This window comes from Sorex fumeus, unplaced genomic scaffold (assembly GCF_029834395.1).
Source record: "Sorex fumeus unplaced genomic scaffold, SorFum_2.1 ptg000131l, whole genome shotgun sequence".
NCBI classification, from domain to species: domain Eukaryota; kingdom Metazoa; phylum Chordata; class Mammalia; order Eulipotyphla; family Soricidae; genus Sorex; species Sorex fumeus.
Window position 1 is genome coordinate 40,148,545 of NW_026606188.1, and position 19,030 is coordinate 40,167,574.

At 53.9% G+C, this 19,030-nt stretch overlaps 2 protein-coding genes across 2 annotated transcripts; both read right to left on the reverse strand.

Annotated features, from left to right (window-relative positions):
- Positions 1 to 767: 767 nt before the first annotated feature.
- On the reverse strand, positions 768 to 4,013 carry LOC130046162 (glutathione S-transferase Mu 5). The gene is made up of 8 exons (XM_056139075.1): positions 3,924 to 4,013; positions 3,552 to 3,627; positions 3,206 to 3,270; positions 2,021 to 2,102; positions 1,836 to 1,936; positions 1,454 to 1,549; positions 1,260 to 1,370; positions 768 to 957 (listed from the first exon to the last, which is right to left on the reverse strand). The coding sequence occupies exons 1-8, from the start codon at positions 3,969 to 3,971 to the stop codon at positions 859 to 861; spliced, it is 678 nt and encodes a 225-aa protein (XP_055995050.1). The 5' UTR covers positions 3,972 to 4,013; the 3' UTR covers positions 768 to 858.
- Positions 4,014 to 7,142: 3,129 nt separating this feature from the next.
- EPS8L3 (EPS8 like 3) lies at positions 7,143 to 18,754 on the reverse strand. The gene is made up of 19 exons (XM_056139013.1): positions 18,724 to 18,754; positions 18,560 to 18,624; positions 17,349 to 17,507; positions 16,970 to 17,119; positions 16,215 to 16,270; positions 15,764 to 15,903; positions 15,573 to 15,682; positions 15,322 to 15,436; positions 14,821 to 14,882; positions 14,181 to 14,255; positions 13,713 to 13,861; positions 10,422 to 10,503; positions 9,644 to 9,748; positions 9,415 to 9,531; positions 9,110 to 9,183; positions 8,551 to 8,683; positions 8,345 to 8,347; positions 8,151 to 8,237; positions 7,143 to 7,259 (listed from the first exon to the last, which is right to left on the reverse strand). The coding sequence occupies exons 1-19, from the start codon at positions 18,752 to 18,754 to the stop codon at positions 7,143 to 7,145; spliced, it is 1,830 nt and encodes a 609-aa protein (XP_055994988.1).
- Between the last annotated feature and the right edge of the window lie 276 nt (positions 18,755 to 19,030).

A 19,030-nucleotide genomic window follows, 5' to 3' on the forward strand; every position in this document is an offset into this window, starting at 1 on the left:
TTTCTTTAACCAGTCGTCTGTTCCCGGGCACTCGGGTTGTTTTTAGATTCTGGCTATTGTTAACAGTGCTGCAATGAACATACAGGTGTAGATGTCATTTCTACTGTGCTTTTTTGCACCCTCGGGATATATTCCAAGAAGTGGTATTGTGGGGTCATATGGAGTTCAATTCCTAGTTTTTTAAAGAATGCCCGTATTGTTTTCCAAAAAGACTGGACCAGTCGGCATTCCCACCAGCCTATTGTGCTGTTCTTAGAAACATTCTAGAACTTGGTACTTGTTCAGCTTCCGATTCTGATCATGGGTGTTTTAGAACATTTTCTACTTTATGATTACATTCAAACATATGCCATCAATATGCTTTTAAGTTTCTGTTGAGCTTTAAATTCCAAATAAATTAAGTTTAGTAAATAGCATGAAGTGAGATTCTAGTGTTTTAAATTGGCACCTAATTGTCTCAATCCTATGTGTTTGACTGGCCTGCCAGTTTGAATGGTCTATCACACTATATCCCAATACATTAAGAAGCTCTTTCTCAAGCTAACAGTCCCACACCTTTTCCTGGCACTGTCCCATTATTTTTTCTTCAACAGTGACATTTCACCTTTATGTCTAGTTATCCTTCTCAAGGCTTGGATACAAACTTCTAGTCCTTGACCACAGCTTTGGGGCTGGGGTGGGGATGTGGCTGAATCTGCATCTTGAGAATTTTCCATCCACCCTTCCTCTCCTGCAGCCTCTGCTCCCAAGAAATATGCAGCTAGACACTGTGACTAAGTGCTATTTATTGACGAGAGCAGAGAAGAGTACCAGCCCCGTGGGGACTGAATGGAGCATCAAGCCCTACTAGGCTCCTGCTCAACAGATACTCTTGTTGCCCCACTGGGCCATCTTGTTGTTGATGGGCATCTTGCAACAGCGGTCGGACTGCATGAACTCTGCTATTTTCTCCAGGGCCTGGAAGGGAAGCATTTGGACCTTTGAAAAGACCTGCCCCACTGCCCCACCAGTGACAATTCACAGGCCGCCTGTACCCTCTCCCTATGCCCTCGACTGCTCCCTTTCTTGTACTCAGCATCTTTAGTATACTTTACTAAAGTATACTAAAGTCAGGTGCCTACCCACACACAAAGACTTCCAGATGCCCAGCCCTTGATCCCTTTAAGCAAAAGCTGGAATTGGGCAAGACTTGGTCTCATTGGGGTCCTTTGAGACCCAGGGGAATCTGCAGTTTCTAAGAGAAAGGCCCAGGACATCACCTCAAAACGGCACATGAAATTCTTCAGATTTGGAAATTCATCCAGGCACCTCGGCTCAAAGGCACGGTTCTGGTCGAAGACGTCATAGGTGAGAAAATCCACAAAGGTGAGCTGCAGGAAGGACAGGGGTGGGTGTGGGCATTAGCAACTGCCAAGCCAGAAAGGGATCCTGGTTCCCTTGCCCTTCCTCCTACCTTTTCCCCAGCAAACCATGAAAACTTCCCCAGGAACAAGGAGAACAGCTTCAGTTGTCCAGGGAGCTGCTCCAAGTACTGAGGCTTCAGCTTTTCCTGTGAAGGAGAGGAGAGATCAGACCGGCATTCTTATCTTCACCATCATCCCGAGCTCTGCCCTGTGAGGGGACGTCCAGGTACTCCTGTGGCAGGAGTGAGACAGAAGTGTCAGGCTGGAAAGGAGGGGCTTGGAAAAGAAGAGGGGCCAACACCTGAGTTACATGTCAACCCAATGCTCCCTGGTCCCCTGCCCCACCCTGCCAACTGACAGTCCTATTTCCGGTTCCTGCAGGAAGTAGCTGCATCCACTCCTGAGTGCCTAGCGCTAGCTGAGGCAGCTTACATGGTCCGGGCTGTAGCAGAGCTTTATGAGCTGCATGCGGAAATCCATTATTTGGTTCTCTATGATGTCTATTCGGATCCTTTGTTCTTCTGTGTCACCACCTGTAACAGGGCCAAATGACCACAAATCACCCATAGTATGATACAGACTCAGGGCCTCCCTGGCCAGCCCCATCCCACACTCACACATGTTATTTTTGCGAGCAATGTAGCGCATGATGGCATTGCTCTGGGTCAGTTTGTTGTTCCCATCCATGAGATAGGGCAACTGGAGGAAAAGAAGAGGTGAAATGAAGGGGAGGAAGGTGGGCTCTCCTGGGGTTTCTCAGGAGGCCCTGGGTTGGCAGTTTACTGTTCAGGCCCTATTGTTGCCTGGTGGTTCTTGGAGACCTCCAGGGCTATAGCCTGTGATGCTCGGGGACTTTGTGGCAACAGGGATGGAAGTGGGGTTGGCCCCATGCAAGGTGTGCACATTCATCTTTTTTTTTTGGTCCAAGATAACTATCTTCTGCTTCACTAGTTCTCCCAAGGAGGGTGAGAATTTGGATGGAAGCCAATAGTACAAGATAAAATGCTATCTTAGAAGAAAGGAAAAATGAGCCAAGGTTTATCCCATTGGATTTTGGACTGGGGTTCATTTCTTTTTTTTCTTTTTGGGTCACGCCCAGCATTACACAGGGGTTACTCCTGGCTCATGTACTAAGGAATTACTCTTGGTGGTGCTCAGGAGACCATATGGGATGCTGGGAATCAAACCCGGGTCGGCAACATTCAAGGCAAATGCCCTACCCACTGTGCTATTGCTCCAGCCCCTGGAGTTCATTTCTTTCTTTCTTTCTTTCTTTCTTTCTTTCTTTCTTTCTTTCCTTCCTCTCTCTCTCTCTCTCTCTCTCTCTCTCTCTCTTTCTCTTTCTTTCTAAGATATTCTCTTTTTGGGGGATGGGGATGTGGTCAGGAGTATAGCACTTGTCTTGCACATGTGAGGCCCTGGGTTGAGTTTCAGCATCACACATAAGAATAAATAGAGCCAGGCAAGCTACTGAGAGTATCTCGCCTGCACGGCAGAGCCTGGCAAGCTCCCCTTTACGCATTTGATATGCCAGACACAGTAACAAGAAGTCTCACGATGGAGACATTACTGGGTCCACTCGAGCAAATCGATGAGCAATGGGAGGACAGTGCTACAGTGAATAAATGAATCAGAGAAGTGGCTCAATGTATTCCCCTCCCCCTTTCCAAGTTCCTGGTTTCTATCTACTCTATTCAGATTAAGCACCCTTGTTCTTGCTCCTTCTAGGAGGAGGAGGAAAGAAGAATGCAGTTCGTGGTCTTGGGTCTCCCCTTGCTCCTTCTTCCCTTAATGATACCTACGTTAGGGAAGTCCAGGTTTAGTTTGAATTTCACGTCCAGCCACTGGCTTTTATCATAGTCAGGAGCTGTAAGAGAGAGAATGGAGTGAGACCCAGCTTTCTTAACAGATTAGGAGAGAGAGACGAGCTAAAGAAACGATCCAATCCCAATCCCTTACATTCCTGAGCCCTGAAAGCATGTCCCTGTAACCCTTGGGGCCTGTCCGATGCGTGGCGCTTGGAGGCAGGATGCCGGCTTCTAGAGAGGGGCACATCTTTGCCTTCAGTGGACACAGCAGAGCTCCTAGCGGGGAGGCGGCGAGGGCCGGTTTGGGGCGGGGGTGCATGGGCGCCCAGGGCGGCTTTACCTTCCCCGCAGGTGTACTGTTTCTCCTCATAGCAGGTACCCGTGAACTCCAGGAGCAGGCGGATGGCTTGTGCCAGCTGCAGGCAGACAGCTGGGGTGAGTGCGGGGGCTCAGCCCTGCTCCGCTCCCGTGCCCCGCTCCCCGACTGGCATGCCTGGCGGGTCCGGGGCAGCCTCGGCCCAGCAGCACCCCGCCGCCGCTGAGGTGGACGTTAAGCGGTCGCGAGACCCGCCCCGGCCGTTTGCTGCCCTCACTTAGGTCCGCGTCCACCGGTCCCTGCCCTCCAGCGGCTCGGCGGGGTTGGCTGTGCTCGGGGAAGGGAGCTCGGGCGCCCCACGGAACCTCAGCTCCGGGCGGGTGGGCTGGCACTCACCCCGCGAATATCCCAGTAACCCAGGACCATAGTGGACTGGTCCGACATGGTGCCGACTCCCCAGTGATGCTGCAACCCGGCCTGAGAGTGGGCGCGGCCGGAGCTTTTATAGGCACGCGAGGGGCGTGGCCAACGAACGGCCCTGGCTCCGCCCCTACCCGCCTCCGCCCCGCCCCGCCCCGCGCGGCCGGGGGCTTCCCGGGTGCAGCTGCGCTTGGAGCTCGGCGGCCCCTGCATTGGGCTCACGCATCCCTGCAAATGGGAGCAGTTAGGCCAGAAGAGTTTCAGCAGCGCAGCCCGGGACGGTCCGGGTGACCCTCGGAACCAGCTTCGTTTCAGACCCACTTTTCTGGGGAGGTGGGTGGGAGGCGGCCAAGACCCCAGAGGCTGGCCGGGGCTACCTGGGCATTGCTGTCTTCGTCGATGAGGGCTGCTGGGCACATGTGCAGAATTCTTTTGAACTGTTTTGCCCGCGTGCTCCATGGCAAGTCCACTTAGGACAGTGAGCTCCTGAATTTGCGGTGGAAATCACATTTCCCCAAGAGTTCACTGGAAGCGCTGGGCCATTCCCCTCCTTTCTCAGCTGTCTCCCTTTCCTCACTGTCTTATCCAAAACTGTCCTTAGCTCTGCGGTCAGTGTCCACGGATTTGTCCTATTCTATTTTGTCCGTTCGTTGATTTCATATCAGTATGTTGCACATATCCACCACCTGTCTTTTTTCTTTTATGATTTGTTTTCCATAATCGCTCCCTCTTCAATTCCTTCCAATTTGCTGTAAATGACAATTTTCCTTATTTTAATAGCCAAATATTATTCCACTGTATAAATGCACCACAATTTTCCAAGTCATCTAATAAAGGGCACTTTATTTTTTTTTGATACCTAAAAGTGTAATTGCTGGATCAGATAGTAGTTTTATTTTTAATTTCTTTTATTTTTGTTGGGGGGCCACACCCTGCTGTGCTCAGGAGCTCCTCTGAGCCTGTGCCAGGGCTTCTTTCTGATGGTGCTGGGACTCAAACCTGGGCCAACCATGCACGCCAACCCTTTGAGCTCTCTCTGGTCCTTGTCTTCACCTTCTTGAGGAAGTTCTGTAGGACTTTCCAGAATGGTTGCAAGATGTACGTTTCAAGCACTGGAGAGTTCCCTTTTCTTTTGCTCCTCCAAGACACTTTTTTAAAAAAATTTTTTATTAGTGAAACACCATGAGGTACAATTGTAGACTTACAAATTTTTGTGCTTGGGTTTCAATTATACAATGATCAAATACCCATCCCTCCACCAGTGCCCATTTTCCACCACCATGTATCCCAGTATCCCTCCCACCCCCCATCCTCCACATCCCACCCTGCCTCTGTGGCAGGGCATTCCCTTTTATTTTCTCTCTCCTTTTGGGTGTTGTGGTTTGCAAAAGAGGCATTGAGTGGCAATCATGTCTGGTCCATAGTCTGCTTTCAATATGCATCTCCCATCCTGGGAGGATCCTCCAAACACCCTTTATTTGGTGCTCCCTTCTCTATCTGGGCTGCCCTTTCCCCTAGAATGCCCGCTGGCCTCTAAGCCATGGAGTAATCCTCCTGGTACTGATCTTGGCTATTCTCCAAGACACTTTTATGCTCCTCTAAATGTTTTATTTTTGGAGCACACCCTGCAATGCTCAGGGATTACGCCTGGCTCTCTGGGGGTGCTCAAGGGACCATATGGGATGCTGGATAGAACCCGGGTCAGCCAATGCCAAGCAAACACCCTACCCATTGTGATATTGCTCCAGTTTCTTTTGTTGTATAGTCTGAAGTCAGGTAATACAATGCTTCTACCTACTTATTTTCTTCTCTGACATTGCCATAGGATTTGACATCTTTTATGATTTCATATGAACCTTAACACTAAGGTTTATTTTTTATTTGTTCTAGTTCCTTTAAAAATATCATTAGAATTTGTGTTGGGACTGTATTTAATCTATATGTTGCTTTTGGTAGAGTGGACTTTTAAATGTAATCAAAAATTTATTTTTTATTGATTGTGGGCTAGGTAACATGGTTATAAAATGGTATTAATGTGTATGTTTATTTATTTATATGTTTTTTGGCCACACCTGGCCATGCTCAGGGTTTACTCCTGGCTCTGCACTCAGGGAACCATTTGAGGTGTTGGGGATTGAACCTGGTTGGCCGAGCGCAAGGTAAGGGCATATCTGCTGTACTGTTGCCCCCACCCCTGTTTATGGTTTCGATGTACAAATTGCTGTACTTACACCACCACCAAGGTGCCCAACACCCTCCACCATTGTTCTTCTCTCACACCTAAGCCCACTTCTTTCTCCCCATTCACTCCACTGCTTGGTGATCTCAGTTTTGTAAACAAAGGTCAAGGGATTTCCTTGTTTTGCTTCACTGTATACCACAGGTGAGTGAGGTCATCTGATATTTGTTCTTCTCCCTGTGCTCTTTCACTTAACATAGGCTCACGAATGACGTGCCAAGTAGTGGCCTTGGGATCTCATAGACATAAGCTCATTTATTCGAATTCAAGCTGCCCACCGGCTGAGATCTGCCTGTTGGCCACTCTTGTGCCAGCCTCAGGTTACCCCCATTTCTCAGTCTCTGCTGGGGATCCCAGGAAACTCTGGACTAAAACCGTTTCTCTCATTCTGGTGAGTTTCTTACTTCTAACTCTCCTTTAGTCCCATTTCACCTTCCTCCAAGACCCAGAGGGGACATAGGTTCATATTACCTCCTCCTTATTCACCCTAGAAATGAACTTCTTTGGTTAACTTTTGCCTTTGACAGACCCTAAAGGTCTCACTTTCCTGCCTTTTACTTGGGTTTGTTTTGCAAGAGAACTTTTGTGTTTGTTTGTTTTGGGGCCACACCCAGCAGTGCTCAGGGATTACTCCTGGCTCTGCACTCAGATATTACTTCTGAAAGGCTCAGGGGTAATGTACTTTGTAGGGGATACTGGAGATCGAATCGAGTTGGCTGTGTGCAAGGCAAGTGCCTTACCCACTATACTATCTCTCTGGCCCGGTGAGAGAACCTTTTATACTTGCCTTTTGTGTGTAACTTTCTGAAGTTAGGAATTTGGTTTTGTTTGTCTGTTCTGTTTGGATGGAGAGTAGGCGCTTATTCCTGACTCTGCTCAGGGAACACTCTTGGCCGGCCTTGGGGGGACCTTCCTAAGGCAAGGAATTTGAGCAAATGACACAGGAAGTCTGTAACCTAGATCCCGGACACTGTTAGCGCTATGGGCAAATTCAGCAGAGAAGGGACGGTCTTCAGCAAGCCTTCTCTGTGGTTATAGTCAGAGAAACTACAGCTGTTGCATAGGGTGGAAGTCTGGGGGGATGGGAGGGCAAAGAGCCTCCCACAGAAAGTGATATCAGCAGCCCGAGATTAATGCAAAGCCTCCTTTAACTTTCCACAGAACAGAGCCATAGTCCACATAGGCAACTGTGGACTTTTAACTTTCGTTCCAGTGCTTTTTGTTCCAAGAAGGAGAGGTGGGGCGGTGGCCTGAGCTTGGCCCACTCCAGAGTAGGGGACAGAAGTTGTGTCAAATGTGAAAGTTATATAGATGGGGGAGCACCTGGCATCCAGGTACAATTTCTTATCAGCTAGCACAGCTGGGCAGTGCCTACTGTTGCCAGCCTGGTGCTCTTTGTTTTTGCCAAGTGTACCTGCCCCCAGGTGCTAGGAATAAGCAGGGACAAGTGGGCCCCTAAGGATAAAGCCTGGAGGCATATGGGTCTGAGAGACAATGTAATAGGTAAGGTACTTGCCTTGTACTTGGTTATCCAGGATTTGATTTCCAGCACCACATAGGGTCCCTTTAATCTCTCTAGGAGTGATCCCTGAGTCCAGAACCAGGAATAAGCCCTGAACACCACTGGGTGTGCCCCTCCGGACTTAAACTCGGGAGCATAGTCTTAGATTTAAAAAGAGTCAGGGGAGCAGAGCCCAGGGTCAAAGTTTCCGTCCAGCTGCAGCGTGCAGTGCTGCACGTCCAGCTGCCCCATGTTTCTAGTCTGACCACGGAGGGCTCTGGGCATTCGTGCCCAGTGTCCCGGCCTCCTGCCTCCCTGCCTCTGGCTCCCAGCGTGCACAGAACAAGCAACCGGGACTGCAAGCTTAAACAGGTCTTTATTTGGGAGCACTCAGACTGGAGAGTCCTGAGAAATCAAGGCTGGAGGGAAGCGTGACAATAAATAGAGGGGACAGAAAGCTCACTGCTTTCACTACAGCATAAAGTGACACCGTGTCTCCGTTGGGGGACTTCGCATCCTCAGGGCTTCGGGAGCTGGGGGGTGGGGTGAGCTGCAGAATGGGGCCTTGAAGGAGATGTTTTCTGGCTCAAAGGGCTCGAGAGCGTCGAAGTTGCTTGTGTCAAGGTCTTGACGGTGTCTGGGTTGTGCCTAACGTACCTTCTGAGGGAGGATGAGAATCTGGGTGAGGCTGGGAAGGCCGCCCCCCAACCCCCGAGCTCAGGCCAGCCAGAGGTGGTCTCGGTGTGGGCCACCTGCAGCAGTGGGTGAAATCTTTGTGCCCAGTACCTCAGTTTCACCCAAACTCTCTCCTGCAGGAGACAGCCGCCGTCTCAGTGGACGCCCACCCCCACGCCAGTCCTTACCCCCAGCATCCGTTTGATGCCTTCCAGCCGCGACAGGATCCGTGAGGCCTCCTGAGGGCACAGCATCTGTAGCTCCCCGGATCTCAGGTGAAGCAGCTGGCGGCCGTTCATGTGCCCAAGTGTCTTCACCGTGCTGGGAACAGGGCAGCGGGCGTCAGGGCTGGCCCGGAGCCCTGCACCTGAACCTTCGGGCTTGGAGTCTGGGGTTGCAGGGGGTTACTGGTGGGCCAGGCTACCTGACTGTGGACAGGAACAGTAACCTTTGGACTTGAACCCTTTCCAGAACCCATGGGTTTAAAGACAGCAGGCCCCAGGGGACAGCCTAGTCATTATTGGGGTTACGGTTGGAGTAGGGGGCTTCTTCCCAGGTTCCCTGAGCCTGCTGCCTGCACAGCAAGGGGTCCCTGCTCAGGGCTCTGACCACGCCAGATGGGGGACATGCCCTCTCAAGGCAGCGCCCCATGGACCATTGTCATCGTCTTGTGGGTTCTGGTGTCCTAAGTTACTATCGGGGCCTTTGCAAAGATTTCCTGACACACCCTTGGGCCCTGACACTCACTCGGGGGAGAAGTGCTCGGCCTGCAGCCAGGCTGTGACCTCTGCCGGCTTCGAGCTGAGTCTCAGCGTTGGTGTCTAGAATCGAGGGAAGAAGGGGTGAGGGGTTGACTGTCTCAAGCGCCCTCCACCCGTCCCCCTCCTCCAGGCTCTTTGCCTGGATTCCCCAGGGCCCCGTGGGCCCTTGAGGCTGGTTCTCTGCTGACACCCCACCATGAGCTCTGCCTCCGCCCCCATCCAGTCCAGAGCTGACTCTCCGTGACCCACGAACCCTCACGCGCAACCCCCACTCAGGCTCCCGGGAAATACCCAAGGCGGAGACTGGCCCTGGTCCGGCTGCAGGGGCTCCAGGATGTTGCTGGGGATGTAGCCACTCGAGCCCCTCTGGTTCTTCACCAGCCACCACCGCTTGCTTTGGTCCAGAACCTGTGGAGAGGCCCCGCTTCCATCACCGCCAGGAGCCTCCCTTGCCACCCAGCCTCTCCTTATCAGTCCTCCTCCCGCCCCAGAGCCCACCTCCTTCCCCAGCCTCACTCACCTCCAGCACCTCCCCTTGGGCCACTGTGAGCTCCTGCTGGTTCCTGGCCTGGAACTCACAGATAGCCTGCATCCCATGAGCTGCCCGGCCACTGTCGTACGGTTCCTCTTGGTCAAGGCGGGAGCTGCTCGCTGACCTAAAGCTTCCCCGCAGCCCAGGGCAGAATCAGGGTGACTCTGGAGCTGGGGCCTCTGAGCTGGGGCCCCTGACTCTGTCCCCCAGCTCCCATTTAACTAGTGCCTGCTGCCTGCAGTGTCTCTGGGACACCTGTAGAGAACAGTTCCAGGTCAGTGTCCTGTTCTGCCGGCAGGAGAGGTGGGCAGTGACACAGCCAGGGTCTGTCCTGAGCTCTGCCCTGTACTTTACCCCCCATGAGGGGAGGGGACTGGAGCAGACAGGGGGAAAACTGCTAATTCACTCCATGCAGAGGTGTTGGTGCATGGGTCAGGCTGCCAGAGAGCCTGGGGGTGGGGGGCCTCTGGGAGGGGGAAATAATGGCCCTCTCCCCAGCCCGTCCTCTCGGTCCCGACCCAACCCAGAACCTACCTAGAGATAGTCAGGTTCTCGTTTCCTGGGGGTTCCTGTTCCTGGGAACAGAGCAGGAGAGAGCCAGATGGAGCTGGAGTCCCACCACATCTGATGTATAGGTGTGTGTGTGGGGTGAGGGTGGGGGCGGGGGCCGGGGCGAGGAACCACCTACCACCGGCTGGGCCTGAGAGAGAAGAAACTAGCAGAGACCTGGGCATTGACCCGGCCCAGGCTCAGCCTTCACCCCTACCTGGCTGAGGGGCTTTGGACTCATCAAGTCACTGGTGAAGGTGGGCTGGTAAGGGATGGGCTCGCTGCCTTTCCAATGGTCCCTGAAGAGAGAACACAGTGAGGTCCACCATGAGCCAAGCCGCAGGGGCATTGGGGACAGAGAGTGTGTCTAGACTCGCCTCGGGCCTCCCCTCTGGGTCTATGTGTATCGACAGAAGGCTCCAGGGAACCCACAAAGGATCAAACAGTGCAGCCACAAAGACGGGCACAACAGCCTCTGCCCACACAGTGCAGTCATCCAGAACCCCACCCCCAGCACAGTGCCCGCTGAGTGGAGAGCGGGCGTGTGAGAATGACAGAGTCACCGAGGATTACCAAACCCCATTTCGGGATGCTAATCTGCCGGTCTGCCTCGGCTCACTCCACAGACTCAGGCGGGCTCCTGGGCGACCCTTCAGGCTCCCACCTGGCAGTGCCCAGCCCCTCAGCCGGACAGCGCCAGGTGTGTCCTCTTCTCCACTGCTCCTGAACTGTGAGCCTGATCTTTACGTTCCCTCATGCCAGACCCCACGGGGTTCCCATGGCCATGTTTCTTTGTGGAACTTGAGTGCATTACCTGGAGGACGTTGGACGGCGTGTGGCGACTAGGTCCCAGGGATTCCCAAGATCAATAGTTATCCATCTTGGGAATTAGTGAGCAAATAAATGATCCCTCTAAATCTGCCTGGTTGTTTCTCTTCGTCCCCAAACCAAAGTCGTCCCTTGGCCGTTTGCTGTTCTCATCGCCTCTTCAATACCGTAATCTTTCAAGAATGCATCTCTGTGTTCTACCTACAATTCCTCACCAATGGTTCTTTCACTCTTCCGAGCAACCGAAACTCCCACCACTGCCCTTACGGCACTGACACTAGTTCACCTAAAGGATCCATTGTCTCCCTATGCCGAGTCCTGTGAGCTTGTATTACTGCTTCTCTCACTGTGCTCCCTTCCAAACTTGTTTTCTTCCTGTGGTGTCCCTGTCCTACTGTTGTCCCCCAGTTTGGTGCTGTGGTCCCTTCTTTACATGAGGTCCTCCTGTGGCCCCTTAGAATATCTCGGGGGCCTAGAGTTGAACAGTGTAGGCCCCCAACCTGAGGAATGCTTCTCTATTCTGGATGAGTTCAGTTCTTAGAGCTAAACCGTGTTTTCTATTACGTAGTTGTTGCACCCCATTTTAAAGTAATATGGGCACAATTGCTTTTTTTTTTCTTTTTGGGTCACACCCAGCGATGCACAGGAGTTACTCACTCCTGGTTCATGCACTCAGGATTTACTCCTGGCGGTGCTCGGGGGACCATATGGGATGCTGGGAATCGAACCTAGGTCGGCTGCATGCAAGGCAAACGCTCTACCCGCTGTGCTATTGCACCAGCCCCAGAACTGCTTTTTAAGAAAGCTTCACATAATAGTCACACACACTTTTTTTTGCACAAAAATTTAAAATTAAGGCACAAAATCTGCAACCATTCGTTATTCAGTGAAATATGGTATTTGGAACGAGTTGCTTAAAATCAATGTACTTGATTATAAAATGCTTGAAACTCAACTCTTTTGAGTTTTTTACATCCCTTTCAATCTTTGTCCTGTATGTCTTTCATTTCATTCATTTATGGTATTTTGAGAAATTAGAAAAACAACTTAGGGCACATCTGATTAACTCTGTGTTTGAAACAATACAGAGACAGAAAGCAGAATGAAGGCAGTAGAACAGAGGGGCGGGGACAGGGAAGGAATGTGCCCCACATTTTATTTAGTTTCATTGTTTAACGGGTACAGAGTTTCTGTTTGGAATAGTGAAGATGTCCTGAAAATGGTTAGTGGTGATGTTTGCACAACATTACTTATTTTGGTTTATTTTGGCCACACCCAATAGTGCTCAGGGCTCATTCCTAACTCTTTGCTCAAGGATCACTCCTGGCAGTGCTCAGGGGGGCTATAATGTGGTGCCAGAGATCAAACTTAGGCCATATGCGTACAGGCAAAGGCCATGTGTGCACAACCCTACCCACTGTGCTATCTTTCCTACGCTTAATACACTTAATATTAATGCCACCGAACTGGACACTTTAAAAAGTTCTAGTGATGGACAATATGGGATAATATAGATAGCCTACTCTAACAAAATATATGGCAACAAATTATTATTTATGATTTTAAGTGAGTTGGACCCCCTCCAAAAATCTTTCCAGGGGGCTGATTGGGAAGAATCACCCAAACAACTGCCTTGTTTCTTGCTTCTCTTGGCTTTATGCTTTCTTCTTTTTCCTTTGAACTCTCTGGAACTTCTCCTAATCTCCTTAGCTTTATTTTATTTATTTATTTTTTTAGGGACACTCTTCTCCCAAGGAGTGCCAGGGGGCCCAGAGACCACTCCCAGTGATTGACCAATAGGGCTAAATGGTTTAATTCAGTGCTGCTCAGGCCCACTGGCTGGGGTCTAGGGTCCAAACTCAGGGCCTGTGTCTGCCTGACATAAGCTCTAGCTCTTTGAGCTTTTTTCCCCAGATCTAGTCCTTTGCCCTGGTGCCATGTTTCTAGAATTTTCCCAAGGTTGTTCTGAAGATTCCCATTGGAGTGCTGATCTCCAGTGGCCCTGACTCTCACACCATAGGCCTGCTAACCTGAAGGCAGTCACTGTGTGCTGGGGAATGTTTTGCTGACAGCTCAGTACGTCCAAGCTGGTTTCAGCACTGCTCCCCGTGGTTCTCATCAGTTTGACCCTGCCCAGCCCTTCCAACCTAAGGAAATGTCCCTCTATTCCTCTGCCAGCTGGCTGCCAAATCTTACAGAAATTACATTTGTAGCAGCTCCCGCACCAGTAAAACTTAAATTCTGTCCTGGACAGAGACAAAGTTTTCACTTTGTCCTTGACACAAATGAGAATGTATTTCAGAAAAGCATAGCCAGTTTTTCTCTTGGGAAGAACTGTTCTTGATTCCTTTGGTGGTGACTATGGTAAATGGTGGCTATTTCCCCCGAAATGTACTTAGTTTTTTGGTTTTGGTTGGGGACAGACTTTTGGGGAGACCATGTGGTACTGGGGATCAAACCTGGGCCTCCACGTGCCAAGTCTGTGCCCAGCTCACCGTGCTCCTGCTTCAAATCTTAGAAAGAGTTGAGGAAGTTGCATGCCACATCCCTCGCTGGCTTGGGACAATATAGAACTGGACCACCGCCCTGACCCGGCCCTGTGCCCTGAGTCCCATCTCCCTGACCCAGCCCTGTACCCGAAGTCCCATGCCCGAGGTTCAGCACAGGCTTGTCCACTCACTGGCTGGTGGTCCAGGCGATGCCCAGCCCCTTCCAGAACGTGCTCTCTTTCTGGCTGAGGCAGGACTGGAGCAGGTTGATAGCGCTGGGGGTGAGGAGCGGTGAGATCACTTGGGCTGCCAGGGTCTTCTCAGAGCAGTAGTCCAGCAACTGGAGGGGAGGGAGGGGTCAGAAAGTTGCCCCCAAGGCAGAGAGAGGTGGTCCAGGCCTAGAGCTTCCCCTTCACAGAGCCATGATGCCAGTGCCCTGTCCCCTCAGTCCCTTTGCCCTGTCCTCTCTCCCCTGGAGCCTCCATGTCCTTGGCTTCAACCCTGGCCCATATCTACTGCTGTGCCCCTTGGGGGTAGTGAGAAGGGTGTGTTGGGGTGAGCGAGGAGCAGACCCCGCAACTGTCCCCTGCATTCTGCCTCAGCTTCTGCATCTTAGCCCCCGCCTGTCCCACTCCCCACCCTGGCCTCCCCCAACTCACGTGGCTCAGAGTCTGGAACAGGATGTGCACGAACTCCGGAGCCCCTGGCTCCTGCAGGCAATGGCCTAGCATGCCCTGGGGACACAAGGCGGCTCATTACCTTTGAGTCAACCCCTCTTGCACTTGGGACTCCACAGTCCTTTTGAGTCCTTTGTTTTGACCTCTCAAGTGATGCTCTGAAGGCCTGGGAGCCCCACTAGTAATTCTCAGCCAACTGGGCTCAGTGGCTTATGGTAGGGTTGCTGGCAGTCTCCAGCGCTGCCCTGCAGTGCTCAGGGCATCAGGTGGTTCCCCGGGTTGGGTGCCTGCCAGGCAGAGGTCACACCGCCCCACTGTTTCCCAGCCCTGGCATTTGTGTTAATTTTTTGGTGACCACTCCTGATAGTTCTTGGGGGGGGGATCGTGGGGTGCTGGGGTGAAACCTGGGCCTTTTGCGTGCATAGCCTGCACCCCTGCTTGTGGAGCTCTCTCTAGCCCTCCAACCCTTTGAGAATCTGGCACTCAAAGGCCCCGGATGTGGGGCTGTGTTGGGGAGAATCTGCGGTACCTATGAGGCCAGAGCAGAGGGGGCTGCAGGCGGAGGCAGGGGAGGGTGAAGTAGGGAGACAGCCAGAGGAGGCATTGTGGGTGACTTCCCTACCAGAAGATTGAGACTGTGCTTGATCTTCTGGAAGCAATCAGTGTACTGTGCCTGAGTCACACCTACGGGGAAGGGAGATGGCGCTGGGTTACAGAGCACCCCAATAATCCCTCTCCCCACTGTATCTCACCCACATTCATAATACTCGTGTCCACATGCACACTCAGACACACAAACACACATGTGCTCACCCACACAACACGCATAAACACACACACATACAGTCATACAGTCCTCACACCTGTGCTCACCCACACACGTATACACAGTCCTACAATCCTCATACATGCACACATGTGCTCACCCACATCCACACATCCACAGTCATACACTCCTCACTCACGCATACATGTGCTCATCCCCACACATACGCACACTCCATGAGCACTCATACACAGTCAAACAGTCCTCACACAGGTACACATGTGCACACACAGTGGCATACACGTGCTCACACGCATGCATGCACACACGCATTCCTGTCTGGGCCCTGGTGCTCACCGCCCTGATTCTTGTCTTTTTTCTTCTTTAGTTTCTTCTTGTGGCTGGCCTTTCCCTGGGCCTCCACTGTTTTCACAAACGCTTCAATCTCCTGCAGGGTGCGGTTCAGCTCCATCTGCCCCAAAGTACCCATGGCCCCCAGTGAGCAGGACCCTGTGGGAGCCCTGGGGCCCCTCCCTGCTCCCTCAGTCCCCAGGGTGCCCTGCTCATCTCAGCCTGGGCTCCCTCCACCTCCGGGCCAGGCCAGTTACCTCAGCCCCCAACAGGTCCTGGTCTTCAGGGGAGGGGGGCCGCCTGGCGGGGTAGGGCTCCCCCAGAACACTGGACTGGCGTGACAGTGGCTTTGGGGGCAGCCGGGCGTCTGTATGGCAGAGAATACAGCTCAGACTCATGGCGGGCTGATCAAAGCCGCCTCTGCCCCCCTTGCCTGAACCCAACTCACACTCCTGCTGGGCCATCCTGTAGGGCGGCTCTTCAGAGAAGTCCCTTTCCTGCGGGAATCTCGGCTCCATGGGGACAGGCCTTTCCGGGGGAGGCCCCTGCCACCTGTCCTGGCCTGGCCGAGGCCCTCCAAAGCGGGGCCTGGGGGCGCACGATGGGGTCATACCTTTGACGGGGTTCTCAGGGCAGAGGTTCTACCTGCTGGTGGGGCCCCGGCTGCCCCACCCCTCCCTAGCACCCCCACCTTTTCCTGGGTCTCCTGGGCCCTTGCCCACCCCGCTGGGCTCTCTTGCCTTTGTCCACCCCAGGCGTGGCTGTCCGCACTCCCAGCCCTTTCTCCAGCCCGTCTGTGCCCTGGCCCCTCCCTGGTCCTCCCAGCCTCAGGCCAGGCGGGTTGTGCTGGAGGTTCCCGGGTCCCTGGGGTGGGGGCAGGGTGTGAGCCCCGTGCCTACCTCTGTTCCAGCTCCTCCTGCATCGCCTTCTGCAGGCTGCTCTTCAGTTTCTCTGCCTGGAGGAGGCAGCAATCAGGGTGCGTGTGTGAGTGGGTGTGTGAGAGACTGTCAGAGTGTGAGAGTGTGAGTGTGTGAAATTGTGAGAGTGTGTGTGTGACTGTGAGAGTGTGAGTGTGTAACTGTGTGTGAGAGTGTGAGTGAGAGTGTGTGAGTGACTGAGTGTGGTGTGTGAGATTGTGAGAGAGAATGTGTGAGAGTGAGTGTGTGTGTGACTGTGAGAGTGTGAGTGTGTGAGTGTGAGTGTGTGACTATGAGAGTGTGAGTGTGTGAGTGTGTATGAATGTGTGGATGAGAGTGAGTGTGAGTTTGTGTAAGACTGAGAGTATGAATGAGAGTGTGTGAGTGTGTGAGACTGAGTGAATGTGTGTGAGACTGAGAGTGTGTGTGTGTGTGAGTAACTGAGTATATGTAAGGCTGTCTGTGTGTTTAGTGCCTTGTGTGTATGTGAGAGTGTGAATGTGTATTTGTGAGTGTGAGTGCATTTGTGTGTGAGTGACATGTGAGAGGTGTGTGAGCAAGTCTGAGAGTGATTGCGAGTGTGTGTGAGTGCTTGTGTATGTGTGTGACTGAGAGTGTGTATGTTTGTGTGAGTGCATTTGTGTGTGTGTGTGTGTGAGCGAGTGTGAGTGTGTATGTGTGTGTGCATGAGATAGATGTGACCCTGCGCGCCCCCCCCCGCCCTCCTGCCCCCTCACCCCCACTTCTTGGCACTGGAAGAGCAGAGTGTTGGTGCCCGTGGAACCTGACTTCCGTGCGGTGATGGACAGGATGGAGTTGTAGGAGCAGATGTTGAGCGCCACATCCATGGCCTGGATGCCGTCCAGGCGGTAGGAGTCCAGTTCCTCCTGGGTCAGGACAGGGGGCCATGAGGCTTCTGTCCCTGGTCTGAGTGGGTCCAGCTTTGGCAGTGGCTCTGGGTGGCGCCATCCCCCGCCCCCCCCCCCCCCCCCCAGCTCCTGTGCTCCGCTCTGTGGCCTCACGGGCCAGGGGTGTGGCACACTGGGCTTGGGGGGGCAGGGGTTGTGTTTGGGCCATGGAGGGGCAGCGTTTGGGAGCCGGCGTCTGGTGGCTCACCTTGGTCTCGATGTCCAGCAGCTGCATCCAGCCATCCCTGACCTGGAGGAGCAGGTCCTGGCTCCACACTTGGCCTCGTGCTTCCATGTCCTGCAGCCGCTGCAGCACGTCCTTGGGCTCCTGGATTTGCCGCGTCCCCAGCTTACACGTCATCAGGTGCTGCAGGGGGCAGGTGGGAGAGGGGCCGGGGAGGTGGGGGTCTCTGCGGTCCTGCCAGGGCTGCCAGGGACTGGGAGCTGCATACTGGCGGCTCAGAGGGGAGGGTGGGGAGACCTGGAGGAAGGCCTCCGTGGGGCTCCCACAGTCCAGGCCAGCCATGAGGCTCCAGCCTGCTCCCAGTGAATCTGCACCCTGGGTGGGAACCCTTCCTGGCGCCAGGTCTTTCTGCTCACAGCCCTGCGTGCCCCTGCCCGCGGCCCCTGCGCTCACATCCCCCTTCATGCCCCGCTTCTGCCATGCAGGGCCTCTGCACTCCTAAGTTCGGAGCTGCTTGCCCCCAGGCTCATGGTGAGGCTCTTCCCCCTCTGCGGGGTCTCCCTGGGACCCCTCCCCTGGAAACCCCTCCTTTTTCCAGCCAGCAACTCCCCGACAAGTCCAGGCCTGTCTGGGGCCTGTCTGGGGCTGCCTCCTGCCTGCTGATGCCTCATTCCTAGTTCCTCTCTGGATGTTTACGTGGCTGGTATGTTCAGGGACCCCCTCTCCCTTCCCTCTGTGGTTGGGCCAGTTCTTTTCTGCGGGGTTTGGGGGCTGCCAGTCTCCACCCCCACCGCGGTGCTGACCTCTGGCCTCCCTCCCCCCGGGCCTTGCTGATTGGGGGCTCACTCATGCAGCCCTGGGGAGCCTTGTAGACACCCTGCTTCTCCGGAAGCCTGCGGAGCCCTGGGCCCAACCACACCCTTCCACACCTCCTTCCCCAGGCACCCTAGCCTGCAGTTCCCACCCTCCCCCCCAACCCCGAACCCGTCCTCCGGGCAGGACCACGCTCTCCTGGCTCCCCACTTCCAGTCCCCAGCTCCTGCCCAGAGCAGCTCTCTGCTGAGTTCACACATTCCTGCCCCGGAGATAGGGCCTGGCCAAAGAGCAGCGGCTCAGTGAGGGAGGCAGCACCTGTGGACCCCACCCTCTGCTCCGGCCGGGCCTCAGTGCCTGGTGGGCAGGGCTCGGGCAGGGCAGTGTGGCAGGGGGTGCCGGGAGGCCCTGGGCATCCTCACCTCCACACGGTGCTGCATCTGGCCGGGCTCCATGACGAGGCTCTGGGTATACTCCATCCGGTTGTCTGTGAGCAGAGTGAGGGCATGGGGGGGGCTGAAGGAGGTGGGGGGCAGCGGGAGACCTGAGGGCATGGGGGTCAGACAGGGTGAGGCGGGGGGCTTACGGTAAATGGCTCTGCTGCTGGGCCGAGACATGTTGACCCGCTGAAGATGCCGCCGCGAGAACCTGAACTGGACCAGAAAGAGACTCAGGTCCGGGAGGAAGGCCAGAGGGCTGAGCAGCCTGACGTCCAGGTGGGCACACGCCCAGAGCCCTGACCCCTGGCCTTTCCCCAGAGCTCTCCAGCTTCCCCCTTCTAGGCTCTGAGTTGTTGTAAGGGAGACTCCAGGCCTTGCACTGGTTGGTCAGGAAGCCTCCGTCCCACGGCTCCGGAAATGGTGTGGACAGGCCCCCGGCCCACAGGCTGGTGG